The 18,073-nt window shown below is 47.3% G+C and overlaps 1 protein-coding gene across 1 annotated transcript in view; it reads left to right on the plus strand.

Moving 5' to 3' along the window:
* Nucleotides 1-2,363, plus strand: part of PLXDC1 (plexin domain containing 1) — a 69,801-nt gene extending 67,438 nt beyond the window's left edge. The window contains exon 14 of the mRNA XM_066366390.1: nucleotides 1,052-2,363. Coding sequence (XP_066222487.1) covers nucleotides 1,052-1,171 — 120 coding nt within the window. The 3' untranslated portion in view covers nucleotides 1,172-2,363. The remainder of the gene's footprint in view (nucleotides 1-1,051) is intronic.
* Nucleotides 2,364-18,073: the final 15,710 nt, after the last annotated feature.

The raw sequence follows: 18,073 nt of genomic DNA on the forward strand, positions 1-18,073 counted from the left end.
CGCCAGCCCGACGCTCTACCACTGAGCCAACCGGCCAGGGCCTTTTAATTTTTTTATTTTGAGAGGACATTTATTGAAGTTAGAGACAGTGACACAAGGAAGGGCTTAGGATAGAAGAAGCAATAGGAGAGAGCCAGGCAGGGCTGCTTGGCTCACTGGGAAGTCAGAGAAAAGGGGCCTTGGAGACAGTTGAGGGGGGAACCTTAGAGTTTCTACCCTGAAAAGGAAGAAAGGCGTGGGCGTGCTCCCAGGAGGGAGAGCGCTGCGGGGTGGGACTTTCAGGTTAGACTCGACACACCATAATCATAATGAGTTGCTTTCTCTGGGAGCTTTCACTGAGGATGCTGCAGTTTTGCGTGTCTAAGAATTTGGAAGAGCATCCCCAGGCGCCGCCCGAACCTGAGGCCCAGCCCCTCACTCTGGGCCACAGAGCTCAGCGGCTCCTGTCCCAGCCCGGCTCTCTGCTTCTCACTGGCTCTCTGCATGGCACGGTGGTGGCACCTCTGTGACCGCAATCTCCTTCACTGGGTGCACAAACCCATTGACCTCATTACCCAGAGGCCCAGGTGGTTCCCCCCTTTTTTGTTTAGATGCCCCCTGTTTCTTGTGAGTCCTAACCAGTCGTTCTTAATTAAGCCTTAGCCTACCTGGTATCCCCAGCCACAAGGGTGCTGCTAGGGCAGATCTGAGGGAGGCCCGTGGATCCGCATTTTCGTAAGCTTCCCAGCTGACTCTGATGGAGGACCCGTTCTCCTGGCATTTCCGGAGCCCCCCCCCCCCAGATCATTCCGTCTCTCAGCTGCTTCCTCGCTTCCCGCTGTCACAGAGCCCTGCTCTGCATGCTGCTCGAGCTCTCCCCCAGGGTCCTCAGCAGGCTTCCCAGCAGTGGAGGGATCAGAGCAGGGAGCCCTCTGGAGGGAGGTCCCTGAACTTCACCCAGCTCTCAGGAGCCCCCAGTGCCCTTGTAAGGGAGTGGCACTCAGTGCTGCCCCTGGGGGGTGGTCCCAGGGGGTGAGGCCACGCCCCCTGACTCTGGTCTGTGCCCCCGCAGCGGAGACCTCACCACTGGCCCGCCATGAGATTCCGCAACCACCCCAACCACTCCACCTACACGGAGGTCGAGCCCTCAGGCCACGAGAAGGAGGGCTTTGTGGAGGCGGAGCAGTGCTGAGAGGCAGTCCTCCCTTGGAAGGGTAGGAAGGAAGGCCCGCAGACCCCAAAACAGACGAGTCAAAACCAAGCAGAGAAGTGATTTTTCATGGCCTCCTCCGAACATACACTGACTGGGAAGATGGGACAGTGGCTGTGGTGGCCATCACACCTCCCAATATTGAAGCGGGGGCAGAAGAGCAACCACAATGAGTTTTTAAGGAACAATTACCCATTTCATCTTCTTTTGATGCAAGGGGTCTCCCCTTCTGGGGCTCTCAATGGTCTACTCTGCAGCTGCCGCAGACACCCCCCCTCCCACCTGGAGATGACCAGATGCCCTTGCTCCTGGTCACCTAACGCCCTTGCACATGACACAAGAGAACTGAGCTCTGCACTGGGGCGGCCGCATGCTGGGTCCGTAGACTCAAGAGCTGGTCCTCACGGCTATGGACTCGGCGCCCTCAGCCCCTGCTTCTGTGGCTCTGGAAGTCTGCAGGAGTCCTCTCCGTCCTCAAACACAGGCAAGGCTGCTCTCAGCCCTTCCTCAAGCCGCTGAACGGAAGAAAGCCAAAGGAGAGGAGAGAGAAGAACTTGTGGGGAAAGCTGCATCTTTAGGCTTTGCTCCCTCAATTCGCCCTTCCTGCTGAGAACCAGCCCTCCCGCATCGGCATCAGATGGGTGTGCAGCCCGTTTAGCCCAGCTGTGGCCCAGCCTCGGCGGCGCGAACCATGAGGAACTCTTTATTCCAATGGCATGTTTGGTGCCCGTTGTGTTCACTGGCCTTTTCCCCCTGTCAGTGCCAGTAAGTACCTTTAAAGGCAGAGCTTTTCCGGTTCCTCTTTTCCCTCCTCCAAGCTGGATTGTGATCGCCATTAAAGAGAAACAGTATGGTTTATGGAAACGTATCCAGCAGGGAACTCCAGCTGGAGTGTGTTGAGAAGCAAAGCCACTGGGAACAGTTGGGCCAGAGGACACTCACAGGGAAGGGGGGGGGCTTTCTAAGTAGAATCTTGACCTGGAATGTTGCTTTCATCTCCCCAGGTCTACTGGAAGTTTTAGGGGGCAGATGGTTTAGGCACTCAAACTTAAGGGAATTCTGTCCCAGAAATGAGTTGGGGCTCCTTCTGATGAGCATTTAAAATGAAAATCTATAGCTCACCCTCATCCAAAGTAAGAAAATATCAGCAGAAAATAAATGATAAATCACAGCCTCCACTTAGTCTCTCCCTTTTGTGCATGTCATTGGGGACACTACAGAAGGAAGAAGTCAAAGTACCGGCCCCCCGTGGTGGGGGGGTCAGGAGTCCACAAATGACCAGACGCTTCTAAACACTTGACGGGTGGTCTTCCAGGTGCTCCATGGTTTATCCTCAGTGAGGACGCTAATGATAGTCAGACTAGGAAATATGCTGATCCCTCAGCCATATATATATATATATATATATATATATATATATATATATATCTCCTTCATAAACCAGACAAGGGAGAGCTATGGGGTCAGAGTTTGAAAAGAAAAGACATGCCGCAGAGAAAAAAGGGTTCTTTTCAAGCCTCTGAGGGACAGAAAGGTTGGTAACAGAGCTCTCTTAATGAGAGAGGGCAGCCAGGCACTGAAATGCTCTGGGCTCCAGCACTCCTGGCCAGCAGGAGGGTGATTTTTGCTCTCGCCTGACCAGCAAAGCATTTATGAACTTTATGTGTCTAAATGGGCAGCAAGACGGTCTCTGCTGTGGCCAAAGGCAGTGCACAGGGCCATTTGTCCCACTCCCAAAGCCAGCGTGCTCCTTCCCGGTGGGAGCTCTGACAGTCGCTCTGGATTCCAGAACGGAAGGGACACGGGGATTGCAGAAAGGGGCCGTGATGCGCTGAGGCCTCTGTCATAACAACGGCAGGTGGAGAAAGGATGCCAGGAGCCTTGGCGGCTGGGTCAGAGAAGCCTGGCTCACACCTGGGAACACAGTGGGAAGGGCAGTGGGCTGTCTGGCAGCAGGTAGTTTGTTTACAGCAAAAAGAACTAAAGATGTGTCATTAAGAGAAGCCTCGGGACATGAAGAGCCTTTGGATGTCTCCAGCCAGAACATGTAGCCTGGTGCTCCCAAGAAACAGAGCAAGGCGCTCACAGCTGGGTCCCAGCTGTCCTCAGGATCTCTCTCGCGAGATAAGTGTTTCTTAGACCCAGGAGTTTTACTCCGAGCTTTAGCACATGTTAGCTGGTTAGTTGTGGATAGTGTCCAGAAGGAGACAGTGGGGTCTTGTGGTCAACCCTCAGAGTTTGGCTGACAGTCCAGGGAGGCAAAGTAGCATTTTGTACTGTACACAGATCAACCACAGACAGCTTGTAGACTTCCAAGTCCCTCCATCCCACAGGTACATACAGTCTCCAAGGAACACAGGTGGTTGACAGTTACCTTCTCCACGGGGTGTCTCTGGGCATCCTGACAGTGATCCCGCGGGGAAGTAGAAGGGTAAAGTCCATCTGAATTCATCACTGCGACAGAAAGTTTTAACCCTGTGAGATAGGGCTCTGGGGAGCTGTCTGTGTTGTACCCAGAAATCAGAAGGTCTCAGGGAGGCTCTGTTTTACACAACTCTTAAGAGAGCCAACAAGAACATGGAAATAAGAAGAGGAATGAAGAGGCCAAGTATGAGCGGGGACGCTGGATCGGGCTGTGAGCACCATCTCATTATTCTTTAGTTGGCGGCTGTTTGATTTGTAGATTTGTTCAGTAAGGCCCCAGGCGTTTCTGCTTCTAGAATAAGAGTGCATTTGAGCTCAGCTGTTAACCCCAGCACTCAGGAATGCCCCAGGTAGCAGACAGGATTTCCAAGTTGACTCACTGACCACCTCCTTCCCCCCATAATCAGGGATCACCCACTCAGCCCACCAGGCCTCTATTTCTGGAGACCACTTCTTCAGGTCTCAGCCTCAAGCCAGAAGTTTAAATGTTCTTTTGTCACCATTTAGAGGTTATTGAGAGACCCAATGGAAACAATTTTTTTTAAATATTTGTGTTTACCAGAGCTCCTCTGCATAATGTCTCCGTGTGTGTGTGTGTGTGTGTGTGTGTGTGTGTGTATTTTAGGCACGCGCATGCGCACACACACACACACACGTGTATTTTATGGCTGAAAACATCAGATGAAGCTGTAGTATGCTCAACCTGTAGCTTGGTTTGTTAAAATAAGACAGTGGCAAAAGCTGCCAGCCAATATACTATGTGAAAAGCAGTGTTCACCACGTAAGCTAATCACTCATCTGGTGGTGAGCCGGGCTGAGACGTTCTTCTCCGAGTCCTGCAACAGGTAACAGATTTGCTCAGCGTCTGATGAGGGCTGCACCCAGACTCCCTGCCTTGAGAAGTGACCCCGGGTAGAATCCCAGATAAAATGCAACCAATCAGGCCCTGGCCGGTTGGCTCAGCGGTAGAGCGTCGGCCTGGCTTGCGGGGGGACCCGGGTTCGAATCCTGGCCAGGGCACATGGGAGAGGCGCCCATTTGCTTCTCCACCCCGCCCCTCCTCTCTGTCTCTCTCTTCCCCTCCCGCAGCCAGGGCTCCGTTGGAGCAGAGATGGCCTGGGCGCTGGGGATGGCTCCTTGGCCTCTGCCTCAGGCGCTAGAGTGGCCCCCTGGTGGACAGAGCTCGCCCCTGGTGGGCGTGCCGGGTGGATCCCGGTCCGGCGCATGCGGGAGTCTGTCTGACTGTCTCTCCCGTTTCCAGCTTCAGAAATTTATTAAAGAGAAAAAATATAAAAAAATTTAAAAAAATAAAAAAAAATGCAACCAATCAATCCCTCTCTCTCTCTCTCCAATCCCCTTCTCCTCCACCCTCCCAACACAAACCTACCTGGATTTACAGCACAATGAAAAGGATCTGGAGATGGCGGGCACCCTAGCTCTCTTGAATGTAATGTGTTCCCGTAGTTAGTTTGAATTCTATGTATGGATTGTCAAGAGTTAATAAAAGGCAATATTCTTTTAAGACTTCTGCTGTGTAGAAGATAAGCTACCAAGGATTTTGAGTGACATTCTGCAAATTGCCACACAGACCTTAATCCTGACAACAGACATCTTCTCTAATGACCTTCATCGAAGAGCATAGAAACAGCCTCCAGCAATCTGCCCGACAGGGTGCTTTTCCCAATGTCTCAGTCCTACCTCCGGGAAAAGCAGCCTGGAAAGAGAGAGACCCATGAGGGTTTGTAAATCCTCAGGGGTTTCTAATTCACTATCTAGAGTTACAAAATCACTCTATATAAGTCGATGCTGCTACATGTCTGGGAGCTTTGCATTCGAAGCACTTTAGCAGGCTCGTTGTGTTTTCATTACTTTGCGTTTTTATTTTTTCTCGCAAACATGGTTAAGCAAACCAAAACAAAAAGAGGAAAAATGCGAACGCCTCACAGCCAAAATCAACTATGCCAAATTTCAGTCTCCAAACAAGCCAATTTATAAATAAACATATTGTGTTTGCCAAATAAAGAGGAATGTGTTGGAGAAAGCAACGTGCACTGGTGGAGAAAGGACCCAGCTCTGCGGGGAGTCAGAGGCAGGAGCTGGAGCCCCAGCCCTGTCGCAGAGGCTGTGTGATGTCAGCCAAGTCGCCCAACGTCTCTGGGCCTCTGTGAAGTAAGGGGGTGGGAAAACAAATCGATCTAAAGTGGGAATGTATTTTTCTCCTTAGCAAACAGACCTGCTTGGTTTGTTTGTTTGTTTGTTTGTTTTTGTTCTGTTTTCGGTTCACACAGCAGCTCAGACCAAAACATCTCTTTTTTTTTCCATTATCCTCATAGGATGACCAACGTGTTTCAATTTGCCTGGAACTTGCCTTGTTCTAACACTGAGAGTCTTGTGTCCCAACAAACCCTTCCATCGTAGAACACTAGGCCAGTTAGTCCTTGGAGCCTATCTCGACCCCATTGGCTGAGGAGATAATGTTAATAATTTCAAGCGTTTTAGAGTCTTGGACCTAGCTAGTGTGGGGCATATAGAAATCCCCTGGGGGTTAGCTAGAAATGCAGGATTCAGGCCCACCCACCCAGACTTCTGGAGTAAGAATTTGCATTTGAGCATCTCCCCAGGTGGCTCATGTAAAGGCAAGCACCTTAGAGAAACACTTCTAGCAATCAGTTTTGCCCATGTGACCATAGCCTGTTGGGGAAGTATGCCCCGTTTCCAGAATGAGGAAACAGGCTCACACAGCTGGCTTGCTTGTTTGTTATTCGTTTGGTCCATACTCATTTAGTGCCTACTGTGTGCCAAGTAGCGTTAAGTGAATTACCCAATACACAGTAGGAAGTACCATAGTCCAGACAACCCCAAACCCAAGTCTTTGAATTTCCATCTCTGTTATTCCCTGTGTACCATGGGGCCATACCAGAACCACAAAGTCACTGTTTAATATGGACACAGACTGTAGTTTTTTTTTTTAATTCTTATTGATTTTAGAAAGAGAGGAATGGAGAAAGAGAGAGACAGACAGAAACATTGATCTGTTCCAGTATATGCCCTGACCGGGGATTGAACTGGCAACCTCTGTACATCAGGATGATGCTCTAACTGAGCTATCTGGCCAGGGCAACACAGACTGTAGATTATACAGAGGGCTCCCAGGCCTGTAGAAAACCTTATAAAGATGCATAGCGATGACTTTAGATACACACTCTTGGCTCTTGAAACTGGGAGTTTATCATCTATTTATTTACACACCCCAGGAGCTTGAAAATGTCCTCATTGTTGCTGCCTCCTTCATATCTCCACTCCCCCACTCCAGTGAAGATTTGGAAGCACTCTCCATAAAGGCTTCACAGAACACAGAGGCCAGGCCTCTGTGCTATTTATCTTCTTGAATGAAGGACAATTGATTACTTCACTGGCCAAGGGGGCTGGAAAGAAAGGAAGTGGGAAGGGAAGAGAGAATTCTTACCTGAATTGCAAAAACCCAAGAGAAATTCTTTGGGGGATGATTTTTCTGATGCTCATAAAACATTTTTACATTTGGTTTCTAGAGACAGTTAAATTATGCCCACAGTTCCCCACAAAGCTAAAAGCACTGGAAAAACAACAACAACAACATTTGAATCCAGGCCAACAACATTTCAGCACACAGCCCCGCTCTTGGGTTAGAAGAACCTTCCCTTCCAGCTTCAGTCTTTCTTCTTCAAAGCTTTTTTTTTTTTTTTCCTTCAGAAATTGACTGTCACCACCATGGAATCAGATGGAATGTCTAAACAGGGTAATATGAGACTCTCTATGTCCAGCTGAGAAAAGTCTGGAAATCCTCAAAAAAGAACAGATACAGTTTCTCGTCCATTGATCCACCCTACAGTCCCCTCAGCTTGGATCCCATTTTGAATTCACAGATATGCCGCTCTCTATAAACTCAGATGCAGTGGGTCAAGTGCCCTCTGCCTTGGCTCTCCTCTCTCAAGTCACAGTAAATTATTCCAAGAGCTCCTCCCCAATGCCAGGAGGCAGCCTGCCCCAGGGCCCAGCCTCTCTTTCTCCGGAGCTTTCTGTTCCCTAGGCTCCTCTCCCCCAGGCCTTCCATGGACCAAGCAAAGTCTTTGCAACTTTGTTCTTCCTCCTGTTTCCAGAGAGGAGCACTCAGGCTTCTTGGGGGGGGGGGGGGGACGGGGAGGCACGACACAAAACTAACAAAATTGGGCCTTAGCAAAGCTTACTTACAAAGGTCCTGGTCTGTTTACCTTTGTCCTCTGAGATGACGATGAGAACCGAGGTGGTGGTGGCCACTCACATTTACTAAGTGCTGACTAAACTAAGTCTCTTGGACCACACATCTCAGAGGCTGTTACCCAATATTTTCTTGTCTGTTGATCTCAGTCTACAAGAATGGCTCTCTTGTCCAATCCGTCAACCTCTTAATTTTACAGAGAGAAAACCGAGGCTCGTAAAAGCCAAGATCAACTTGCCCATGACCACACAGAAAGTGGGAAAGCCCAGGTTGCTGGTTCTCAGAGCCAGCATGTGGGGGTGGCAGATAATCACGTGGGCTCTGAGGCCACCGGGCCTGGGCTGAGTGCTGGGGATGCCACACACCACCTCTGTGACCTTACCCAAGTTACTCAGTGTCCCTGCTCCCCTTCAGCATTGGTTAAATGGAAGCGATGAAAATAATAGCACCTGCCTCATCAGTCTTACAGTGTCTGGAGCCAAGCAATGCACTCAGTAAGTGCTCTAAAAGCTTGGCTTCTTTTTTTACTTGTTAATTACCAAATACAACATGACCTGTTATTCAGGGCAGTGAATGGATTTTCTGACGCTTTCTGCTGCCTTTATGTTTAGACATCGTTTCCACCAGAAGAAGTCACTCTGCTTGGTGATGGGCTCTGCTCAGCAAGCAGCTAGCATGTCCCTCTCAGAAAGCCTCCCACTCCCCTCAGAATGGGGACAGTCACCAACCAATATACCTGGGTTGGGCAGGTGGGGGGGGACAACAAGATGACTCTCATTACTTTGAAGGAAACAGGCGCCATAACATCTCGCCACTCTTCATTCTTAGCTTTCATTATTTACCTTCGAAACACAAACTCATTTATATCTGCCTGGGGGAGGGGGAGGAGGAATACAGTATGAGGAAAAAATGTTCCAGAATTTAGCCTGCAGAAATGAAACCTTGGGAACTTCCCTCAGTGATTAATTTTGAAGGAGGGTCTCAGTCCCCATGGCTGGCTGTTTTGTAAGTACATCAGATGACACACTGGCTTTTCGTTTCTAGTTCCTTTTATGCCTAAATTGGATTAATTGTTGCAATTCCTATTTTTAAGAAAAGTAGATTAACCTAATAATGTACCTACGATGAGATGGTACATAACAGGCACTTGGTGTATTTGTAGAACAGATGAATTTAGAACAAGAGATGTGCCTCTTAACCCAAACAGAAACACTTCTTTTTTTGTTTGTTTGTTTCTCAGTTGATTTGAGAAAGAAGAGAGATGAGAAGCATCAACTTGTAATTGCTTCACTTTAGTTGTTCATTGATAGCTTCTCATACGTGCCTTGACCAGGGGGCTCCAGCCAAGCCAGTGACCCTTTGCTCAAGGCAGCGACCTTGGGCTCAAGCTAGCGACCGTGGGATCATGTCGATGCTCCTGCATTCTAGTAGGTAACCTTGGAGTTTCAAACCAGGGACCTCAGCATGCCAGGTCAATGCTCTATCCTCTGTGCCACCACCAGTCAGGCAGAAACACTTCTTTTCCTCAACTGAAAAATCCCTCTCATGGATATTTTGATGAAAAGAAAAGAGGCAAAAAGGCTTCGTGTTCTTTCAAAGGCATGTAAGGCCAAGACAAGTGCAGATGTGGCTCTCGTGTGTTCGGATGGGTTTTGGGCTAACAGGACCCTGGGAGGGCAGGATAAGCCTCCACACCTCGCTGAAGAGGAAGCCTCTAGTCCTTAGGCCCATGGAATAACCAGAAAACCCAAATTTAGATTTCTCATTTCTCCCCTTACCCACTTCCTCTCTTTCAGGAGAGAAGGCCCATGTCCCAACAGCCCCCATGTGTGGGACAATGGATCATAGGACACTTGAAGCATTTCCCATTCACCCAGGTCTCAGGGCCGGGTCTCTCAGTTTCTGGTCATTAGGCAAAAAAGCCCAAATTAATTCTCAGTCCTCAACACCCAAATATATGACTCAGAGGCAGCCCTCTGCACAGAGGACCCAAAATGAAGAAATAAAGAGCAAAGCGCCAGAGGCACTGCGAGCATTTCTGGAACGAATTCGGAATCCAGGTTCTCAGTTTCTGGAGGAAAATCACTTTCTGCAATATAAACACAGGAGGAGAGTGGGAGGCATGGGATCATGGCCCAGGGCAGATTGGAAACAAGTACCTAAAGGCTACAAAGGAACTTTATGAAGATTTGCCGAAAAGGCCCTTTGAGAAGCAGAAAACGTCCCACAAGGCCTTCCCCAAAGTTTCTTCTGGTTCCTCTGCTAGGATCGTATGGTTAAAGAAATATCCATCGGCATGGTTTCTGTTATTTCTGTCTGAGTTACTTCTTTCCAGGCAACTGTGCAGATTTGACGACTACCCGTTACAGGAACCTGCATGAGTGCAGGTCTCTCACACACTGGTGTCTCCTACACCCAAGTGAAGCAAAGCTCCCCATCAGTCTGTCATGTACGGGGCTCCCTCTGCCGCCTCCACTCTCACTGATAATAAAAGGATCCTCACAGAGGGCTTTACCGCTTCCAAAACACTTTCCTAAGTTCCAGTCTCCGAGGCAGGGCAAGCTGAGCTCAGGCCGGGCGGCCATGGGAACACCCTGTTGCTATCCTCCCCCACGCCCAGCCCAAGCACGCTGCCAAGTTCAGTGCAACTAGAACCATACTGGATATTGATGGGTCTTCTTCATTTTCAAAACACTTTCTCAATATAGCATCTCATCTGAGCACTGTAGTTCTCCTTTGAGGTTGGCAGGGTAGAAACTAGCATTCCATTTTATTTAAAAAATTTTTTTTAGGCCCTGGCTGGTTGCTCAGTGGTAGAGCATTGGCCCAGAGTGTGGATGTTCCGAGTTTGATTCCCACTCAGGGCACACAGAAGTGACCATCTACTTCTCCACCCCTCCCCCTCCGCTCTGTCTTCCCCTCCCTCGGCCTTGGCTCAATTGATTTGGCCTTGCTTCAGGTGCTAAAATAGCTCAGTTGCCGAGCAACAGAGCAACGGCCCCAGATGGGCAACACATCACCCCATAGGGGGGTTGTGGGGTGGATCCCAGTCAGGGCCCATGTGGGAGTCTGTCTCTCTGACTCCCTGCCTCTCACTTAATAATAACAATAACTTATTGATTGATTTTTTGAGAGAGGAGGATAAAAAGAAACATCAATTTGTCATTCCACTTGCATTCATTGGTTGAATCTTATATATGATCTGACCGGGGACTGAATCCACAACCTTGGTGTATTGGAATGATGATTTAACCAAGTGAGCTACCCAGCCTGGGTTAACATCCTGTTTTACAAACAAACTGAAGCTCAGAGCACCGAATGATTTTCCCAGGCTCCACTGCCTCTGACCAGAAGATGGCATCACAATGTCAATGCCACCCACCACAATAACATAATGACAGCTAATGTTTATGGAGTGTCTTTCGTGGTCCAGGCACTGCAAAGCATCTCATAGGCACTTTAGCCAGAGGTAGCAAGGGAGCCTATGACCTTGACTCACTGCTGGATTCCCAAGGATGTCAATCAAAACTCACTTCTTGGGCTCCTACCCCAGGGCCAGCAAAGCAGTGAGACAAGATGAAATCACAGGAAACAGAGAACAGCACAACCTAATCCATGCTTATGGCTTCAGCTGGTAAACAGAGGGAACTCTCGGAGCTGTGGTAGCTCAGAGGAGAACTAAGGTGAAGACGTAGAGCTGCACTGCTCGGTGTGGAGCCACCAGCTACACGTGACTATGGAGCGCTTAAACCGTAGCTGGGTCAGATGGAGACGTGCTGGAAATGTAACACACACTCCAGATTCTAGCAACTTAGTACAAAGAAAAAAAATGATCGCAAATGTATCTTATTAATGATTGTTATATTCATTAGATGTTGAAATTGTAATGTTTTGGATATGTTGGATTAAATAAATTATTAAAATTTATATTCACTTGTTTATTGTTACACTTTTTTAAATGTAGCTACTAGAAAATTTTAAATTATACAGAGGGTCCTCGGGTTATGACAGTCTCAACAGACGACGTTTCGAGTTTACGATGCTCACTCCCATAAACACTTTAAAAAATTGAGACAGGAGTGTTCCGCCTTACACCATTAGTGACGTACTTACGGACTACGTGGGAGAACTGGTTTGGTTGCGTGGTCGCGTGGTTCCATGCGGTGTAGTTTGGTTGGGTGTGGAAGAAGAATACGCAGTAATGCGGCTATTAGTGAGGAAGTTCACGCCATTTTGGATTGTTCAAGGTGCAAGTGTTCTAGTTGTGCTGCTTTGTTTGGTGAGGACCCCAGCGATGACAGCTTCAGTAAGGTCTACAGAGCTGTTACGGATGCCTTGTAATGCTATAGGCAGATTTTGGAAGAGAAGAAGTCATCAACCTTCCAGACTAGCCTGGAACAATTCTTTAAAAAGGTAGAGAGGGCTGCAACAGATCCCATACCCTCTACATCAGCTGCTTCTCAAGACGAAACACCTGTGGTGCAAGTAGAATCATCTCCAGTGTCTCCTGCATGTTCCTTAGGCAATCCTGACTCACCTGACCCAGTATCTCCAGCACCTTCTGCAGGTCCTCCTGCCTCTCCAGCTTCCTCCTCCCAATAGGTCATTCTCCCTCACTTTACAATGCCCCTCCCAGTGTGCATGCCAACCACAGGAATAAAGGTAAGGAATTTTTTTTACACTCATATTTTCTGTGAGAGACAGAGAGAGGGACAGACTGACAGGAAGGGAGAGAGATGAGAAACATCAATTCTTCGTTGCAGTTCCTTAGTTGTTCATTTATTGATTTCTCATATGTGCCTTGACCGGGGGCTACAGCAGACTGAGTGACCCATTGCTCGAGCCAGCGACCTTGGGCTCAAGCTGGTGAGCCTTGCTCAAACCAGATGAGCCTGTGCTCAAGCTGGCGACCTCGGGATCTCAAACCTGGGTCCTCCACGTCCCAGTCTGACGCTCTATCCACTGCACCACCACCTGGTCAGGCTTCACTCATATTTTGCTCATTTTTTCTGTTACTACAGTACAGAATTTTTATACAACATAGTATATTTATGTCCTTTTCCTTTTTCTGTGGCTTAGTTGTGTTTTTATGTTCTAGATTATAATTTTACAACTGTGTTAGGACAGGTAAGTGACTTAGACTAGGGTGTGTTTTGACTTACACCAAAATTCAGGTTATATCACTGTCATAAGAACAGAACTGTGTGAAGGGAGATATAAGTCCCTTTGCTAGAAGGGAAGCTACAAGGTAAATGAAAAATATATATGTGCTTATACTTAACCTATGAATACTAGCTAGTTAGAGAGAGGACACCTCCAAAAGGAAGTATACTTTAAAGAAAAATTACTTACTGCCAGCTTGGTTGTCACTAAAGGTTAAGATTTTTAAAATTAAGAGTTCTAACTAGAAAGGAATTGTATGATTTTGATAATAAAAGGTATAAAATATAGAAATACTTTTGAAAGAAAAAGGAAGAAAGTAAGTTGTGATGAAAGCCAGTTATTTCTGAATAGTTAAGAAAGTTTATAAAAATTATGGGTTTATGTAAGTTGCAGAAGGTTTGTACAGGTTGTAAGAAACTAATCAGTAGCATTTGTTTCTTCAGTATTACTGTTAATGAAAACATCAAGTCTACCTGTTAAATATGAACGAAAGGCATCACCCTTTCTGTTGCATGTTATAGGCTGACGTTCCTACTTACAGGATCTGCAGATCAATAATCGTAGCCTTAACTTTAGGCCTCTGCCTACTCAACAGCCTCATGCACCTCCTTAAAATGAGTCAAGGATCTGACTCAGGATATAAAACCAGTGGGGAATGTGATAAGGTGCCAAGGAATTGCAAAAATTGTTAACATTAATATTTTAAAAGGAAGAGTCAGGACTGACTGGGCGGTGGCGCAGTGGATAGAACGTCGGACTGGGATGCGGAAGACCCAGGTTCGAGACCCTGAGGTCGCCAGCTTGAGCACGGGCTCATCTGGTTTGAGCAAAAAGCTCACCAGCTTGAGCCCAAGGTCGCTGGCTCCAGCAAGGGGTTACTCAGTCTGCTGAAGGCCCACAGTCAAGGCACGTATGAAAAAGCAATCAATGAACAATTAAGGTGTTGCAGTGAGCAACGAAAAACTAATGATTGATGCTTCTCATCTCTCTGTTCCTGTCTGTCCCTGTCTATCCCTGTCTCTGACTCTCTCTCTCTCTCTCTCTCTCTCTGTTTAAAAAAAAAAAAAAAGGAAGAGTCAGGCCCCCTTACCCGTCCTCTATGAAAAAAAAAAAAAAAAAAACAGAGAAAGAGATTAGAGGGGCAAAAGTTAATTAGTAACTAATCATAGTTCTCTGGAAGGATAAAACTTATCTGAAAACTTCCTCTTCCCCTTCCTTAAGATCCTTTAAAAGACAATGTTTACATATCTTAATTAAAAATCCCTACACTGATTCTAACTCTTCATCGAGAGTGACGTATACCTTTAAGCAAAGGGATCATGAGACCACTCCCCTTGCTTGAAAAACCTGCATTCTGTAATATTTGATATACTTTCTAATAATTATCCCTCTTGAAATATAAAAACTTGTAAACTGAACAAGCTTATTAGGGACTAGCTTATTAGGTTTCCTAGCCCCAACACTTTAGCAAAGGTATTTTCATTTGGCCTCTCTCCTTATCCTAAGCTAACCATTTCACTGTGGGACAGGGATGGGGGGTAGACACTAGAAGATTTGGGAATGTCTTTGCCGGGCATGTAAAACAATTATCACTACTGTGTTATCTTGTGGTGTAAGAATGCTTTTCCTTTCAATAGAGCCTATAGATAGATGTGTAAGCTTGTTAGTAATTGACTATTGTACCATGCTCCCTCCTTACCAACCAACCAGTACTTGATTTTGTATAAAAGAAGGAAGATCTAGAACAGTAAGAGGGCCTACAATTCAGGCATCCCCAAACTACGGCCCACAGGCTGCATGCGGCCCCCTGAGGCCATTTATCCGGCCCCCGCCACACTTCCGGAAGGGGCACCTCTTTCATTGGTGGTCAGTGAGAGGAGAACTGTATGTGGTGGCCCTCCAGCGGTCTGAGGGACAGAGAATTGCCCCCTGTGTAAAAAGTTTGGGGACCCCGGGGCATGATTAGGGATCCTGCCCCGTGTAGCTAGCCGGCTAATTAATAAACTCTTCAAATTTCTTCTGTGTAAAAAAAAAAGAACAGAACTGTGTGGTAACCCGAGGACCTCCTGTATATGTGGCTCACATTATATTTCAGTTAGACAGTGCTGGTGTGGCATAATGATCAGCCATCAACTTGTTTTAGATGCCTAACTAACTGCTAAGGTCTTTATGTGCATTTTCTTATTTAATCTTTGCATCATCTTCATGATCTCATCATTATTCCACTTTATAGATGAAGAAGCTATGGTTGAAAGGAGTTAAGGATATAGCTTTTAAAAATAATATGTTAAGCCTGACCCCGAGGTCTCCAGTTTGAGTGCGGACTCATCTGGTTTGAGGAAAAGCCCACCAGCTTGAACCCAAGGTCACTGGCTCGAGCAAGGGGTTACTCGGTCTGCTGAAGGCCCGCGGTCAAGGCACATATGAGAAAGCAATCAATGAACAACTAAGGTGTTGCAACGTGCAATGAAAAACTAATGATTGATGCTTCTCATCTCTCTCCGTTCCTGTCTATCTGTCCCTGTCTATCCCTCTCTCTGACTTACTCTCTGTCTCTGTAAAAAATAAATAAATAAATAAAAATTAAAAATATGTTAAAACTATATGTATTGTGATGGAACGTGTCCACAATAAATTTTTTTAAACACTGATCATCAATTAGATAAATAAAATATGCTTATATAATTTATTTTAAATTATTTATTTATTTATTTAGTCACAGTGACAGAGAGAGTCAGAGAGAGGGACAGACAGAAAGGGAGAGAGATGAGAAGCATCAATTCTTCATTACGGCACCTTAGTTGTTCATTGATTGCTTTCTCATATGTGCCTTGACTGGGGGTGGGATGGCTACAGCAGACTGAGTGACCCCTTGTTCGAGCCAGTGACCTTGGGTCTCGAACCTGGGTCCTCCGCATCCCAGTCCGCCGCTCTGTCCACTGCGCCACCACCTGGTCAGGCTATAATTTATTTTAAATAAAGACATTAAGCAACTTGCCCCTGGCCATCCAACTAAGTGCAGAACCAGGACCAAAACCCTGAGCCTATGACAACTCTCAGTTCATGCTGTTATTCTTGTAAGAACCCCTAGAGGCAAAAAGGGTTTGGAGGGCATAGGCATTAACTCCCACCCATGTGAAGTCTTCTCTGTAACAGCCCTGGAAGCCAGCCAGTTAGCATCTGTTTGAATACCTTGAGTAATGAGGAACTTCTTATCTTACTAGGCAGCAGGTCTCATTATTGGCTACCGGTTTATTAGAATTTCATCCGTTAAATAAGGAGAAATCTGTCCATCCTAAATTATGTCTTTGATTCCCGGATCCTCCTAGAGAAGGCAGCCCACTTGAGCTGGGCAGAAAGTCTGGGCTGGCTCGCACTGGTCTCTACGGAGAGACCACAGGCAGCTCCAGCAAGTTCCTCCCTGCTTCGTGGTGGAGGGGTCCCACTCCTCCAGGCACCCTACTGCCCCACCTTTCCTGCCCAGCACTTCCTGCAGACTGACCCGGCTGAAGCACTGAAGTGTGTGTGCTGGGTGTGCACTGCCTCCCCGTGTGGCTGTGGGGCCACAGCTGCAGCACACGCCTGGATTCTCATCCGTGGTAAGGCCTCCCATGGCCAGAAGGCTAATTATCTGCCTGCTGCACCGACAGGTTCCCATCTGGTCAGGGCTGAACACTGTCTCTTTAGAACAGACACCCGAAAAAGCAAGCTCCTGGCCTGGCTCTGATAGATTCCCTCAGCTACTCCAAGGGGGACAAAGAAATCGCTGGCGTAGGAGTCAGGGGTGGGGAGCAGAGGCGCAGAGAGGAGGAAAAGAGGAAGAATCCGGGATGCTACTGAATTCCTTGTGATCTCACTCTCGTTATTCCAGCTCCTCTGCAAAAATTCCTGGGGCTGCCCTGCCAGCCAGAGCCTGAAAACGTGCTCAGGTAGACAGAACCCCCAGGACAGCTGGGAAATGCTGGCTGCTATTAATGGATGCAAGTTCAAGAGAGAAAAACAAGAGGAGGGATCTGCAAATGAGACACCCCTTGACATTGTACTTTGGGGTTCTGCTTTCCTGGTCTAACCTCCCCTCGCCCACTAACATCTGCAGCCCCTCACAGTGACAACAGAGCTATGAACCTAGGACCATGTATAGCCAAAAGAAGTGGCATCCCCAAACCCATTGCCTCTTCCCCCCTCACACGGCCACTTTCAACATAAAAAATAATAATAATAAAAGAAATGCCTTTTAGGAGTTTTAGTAAAGGGTCCAAGCCTGTAATCTGATCCCCAGTTCTATTTTCTCTCCCAAAGCTGTGACAGGCCTTGTGAGGTCAAGGCTGCAGGCCAGCCAGCCACCAGCAAACCCCAATTACACGCTGATTCTGAGAGCTGGTACAGCTAGCACAGTTAGGCTCGAGTAAACCCACAGTAGCGTTATTGACTGCCAACCACATCTCAGGCTTTGCCCTAAGTACTTTATATTATGTGCCACAAATTTGTGAGCCAAGATTTATTATCAATATTTTATAAATGTGGAAAATTTTCTAACATACACAAAGCACCAGGAACTAGTACCATGAACCGCCATATACCTGTTAGCAAATTGTAATAACCATCAACATGGTTGTTCTTGCTGCATGCAGCTCTACACCCACCCATACTCCTTGATCAGGTTATTTTGAAGCAAATGTTAGATATCATGTCATTTCATCTGTAAATAGTTCAACATATGTTCCTAAAAAATAAGGATGCTCAAAACCTGTGCTCTTAAATCCTTCTAAAATGATGACCCTGGCCCTGGCCGGTTGGCTCAGCGGTAGAGCGTTGGCCTGGCATGTGGAAGTCCCGGGTTCGATTCCCAGCCAAGGCACAGAGGAGAAGCGCCCATCTGCTTCTCCACCCTTCCTGCTCTCCTTCCTCCTTCTTCTCTATCTCTCTCTTCCCCTTCTGCAGCCAAGGCTCCATTGGAGCAAAGTTGGCCCTGGGCTCTGAGGATGGCTCCATGGCCTCCCCCTCAGGTGCTAGAATGGATCCAGCCAAAGCCAAGCTGTGGCCCAGATGGGCAGAGCATCACC

The sequence above is a fragment of the Saccopteryx leptura genome, chromosome 2 (assembly GCF_036850995.1).
Source record: "Saccopteryx leptura isolate mSacLep1 chromosome 2, mSacLep1_pri_phased_curated, whole genome shotgun sequence".
Taxonomy (NCBI): Eukaryota; Metazoa; Chordata; class Mammalia; order Chiroptera; family Emballonuridae; genus Saccopteryx; species Saccopteryx leptura.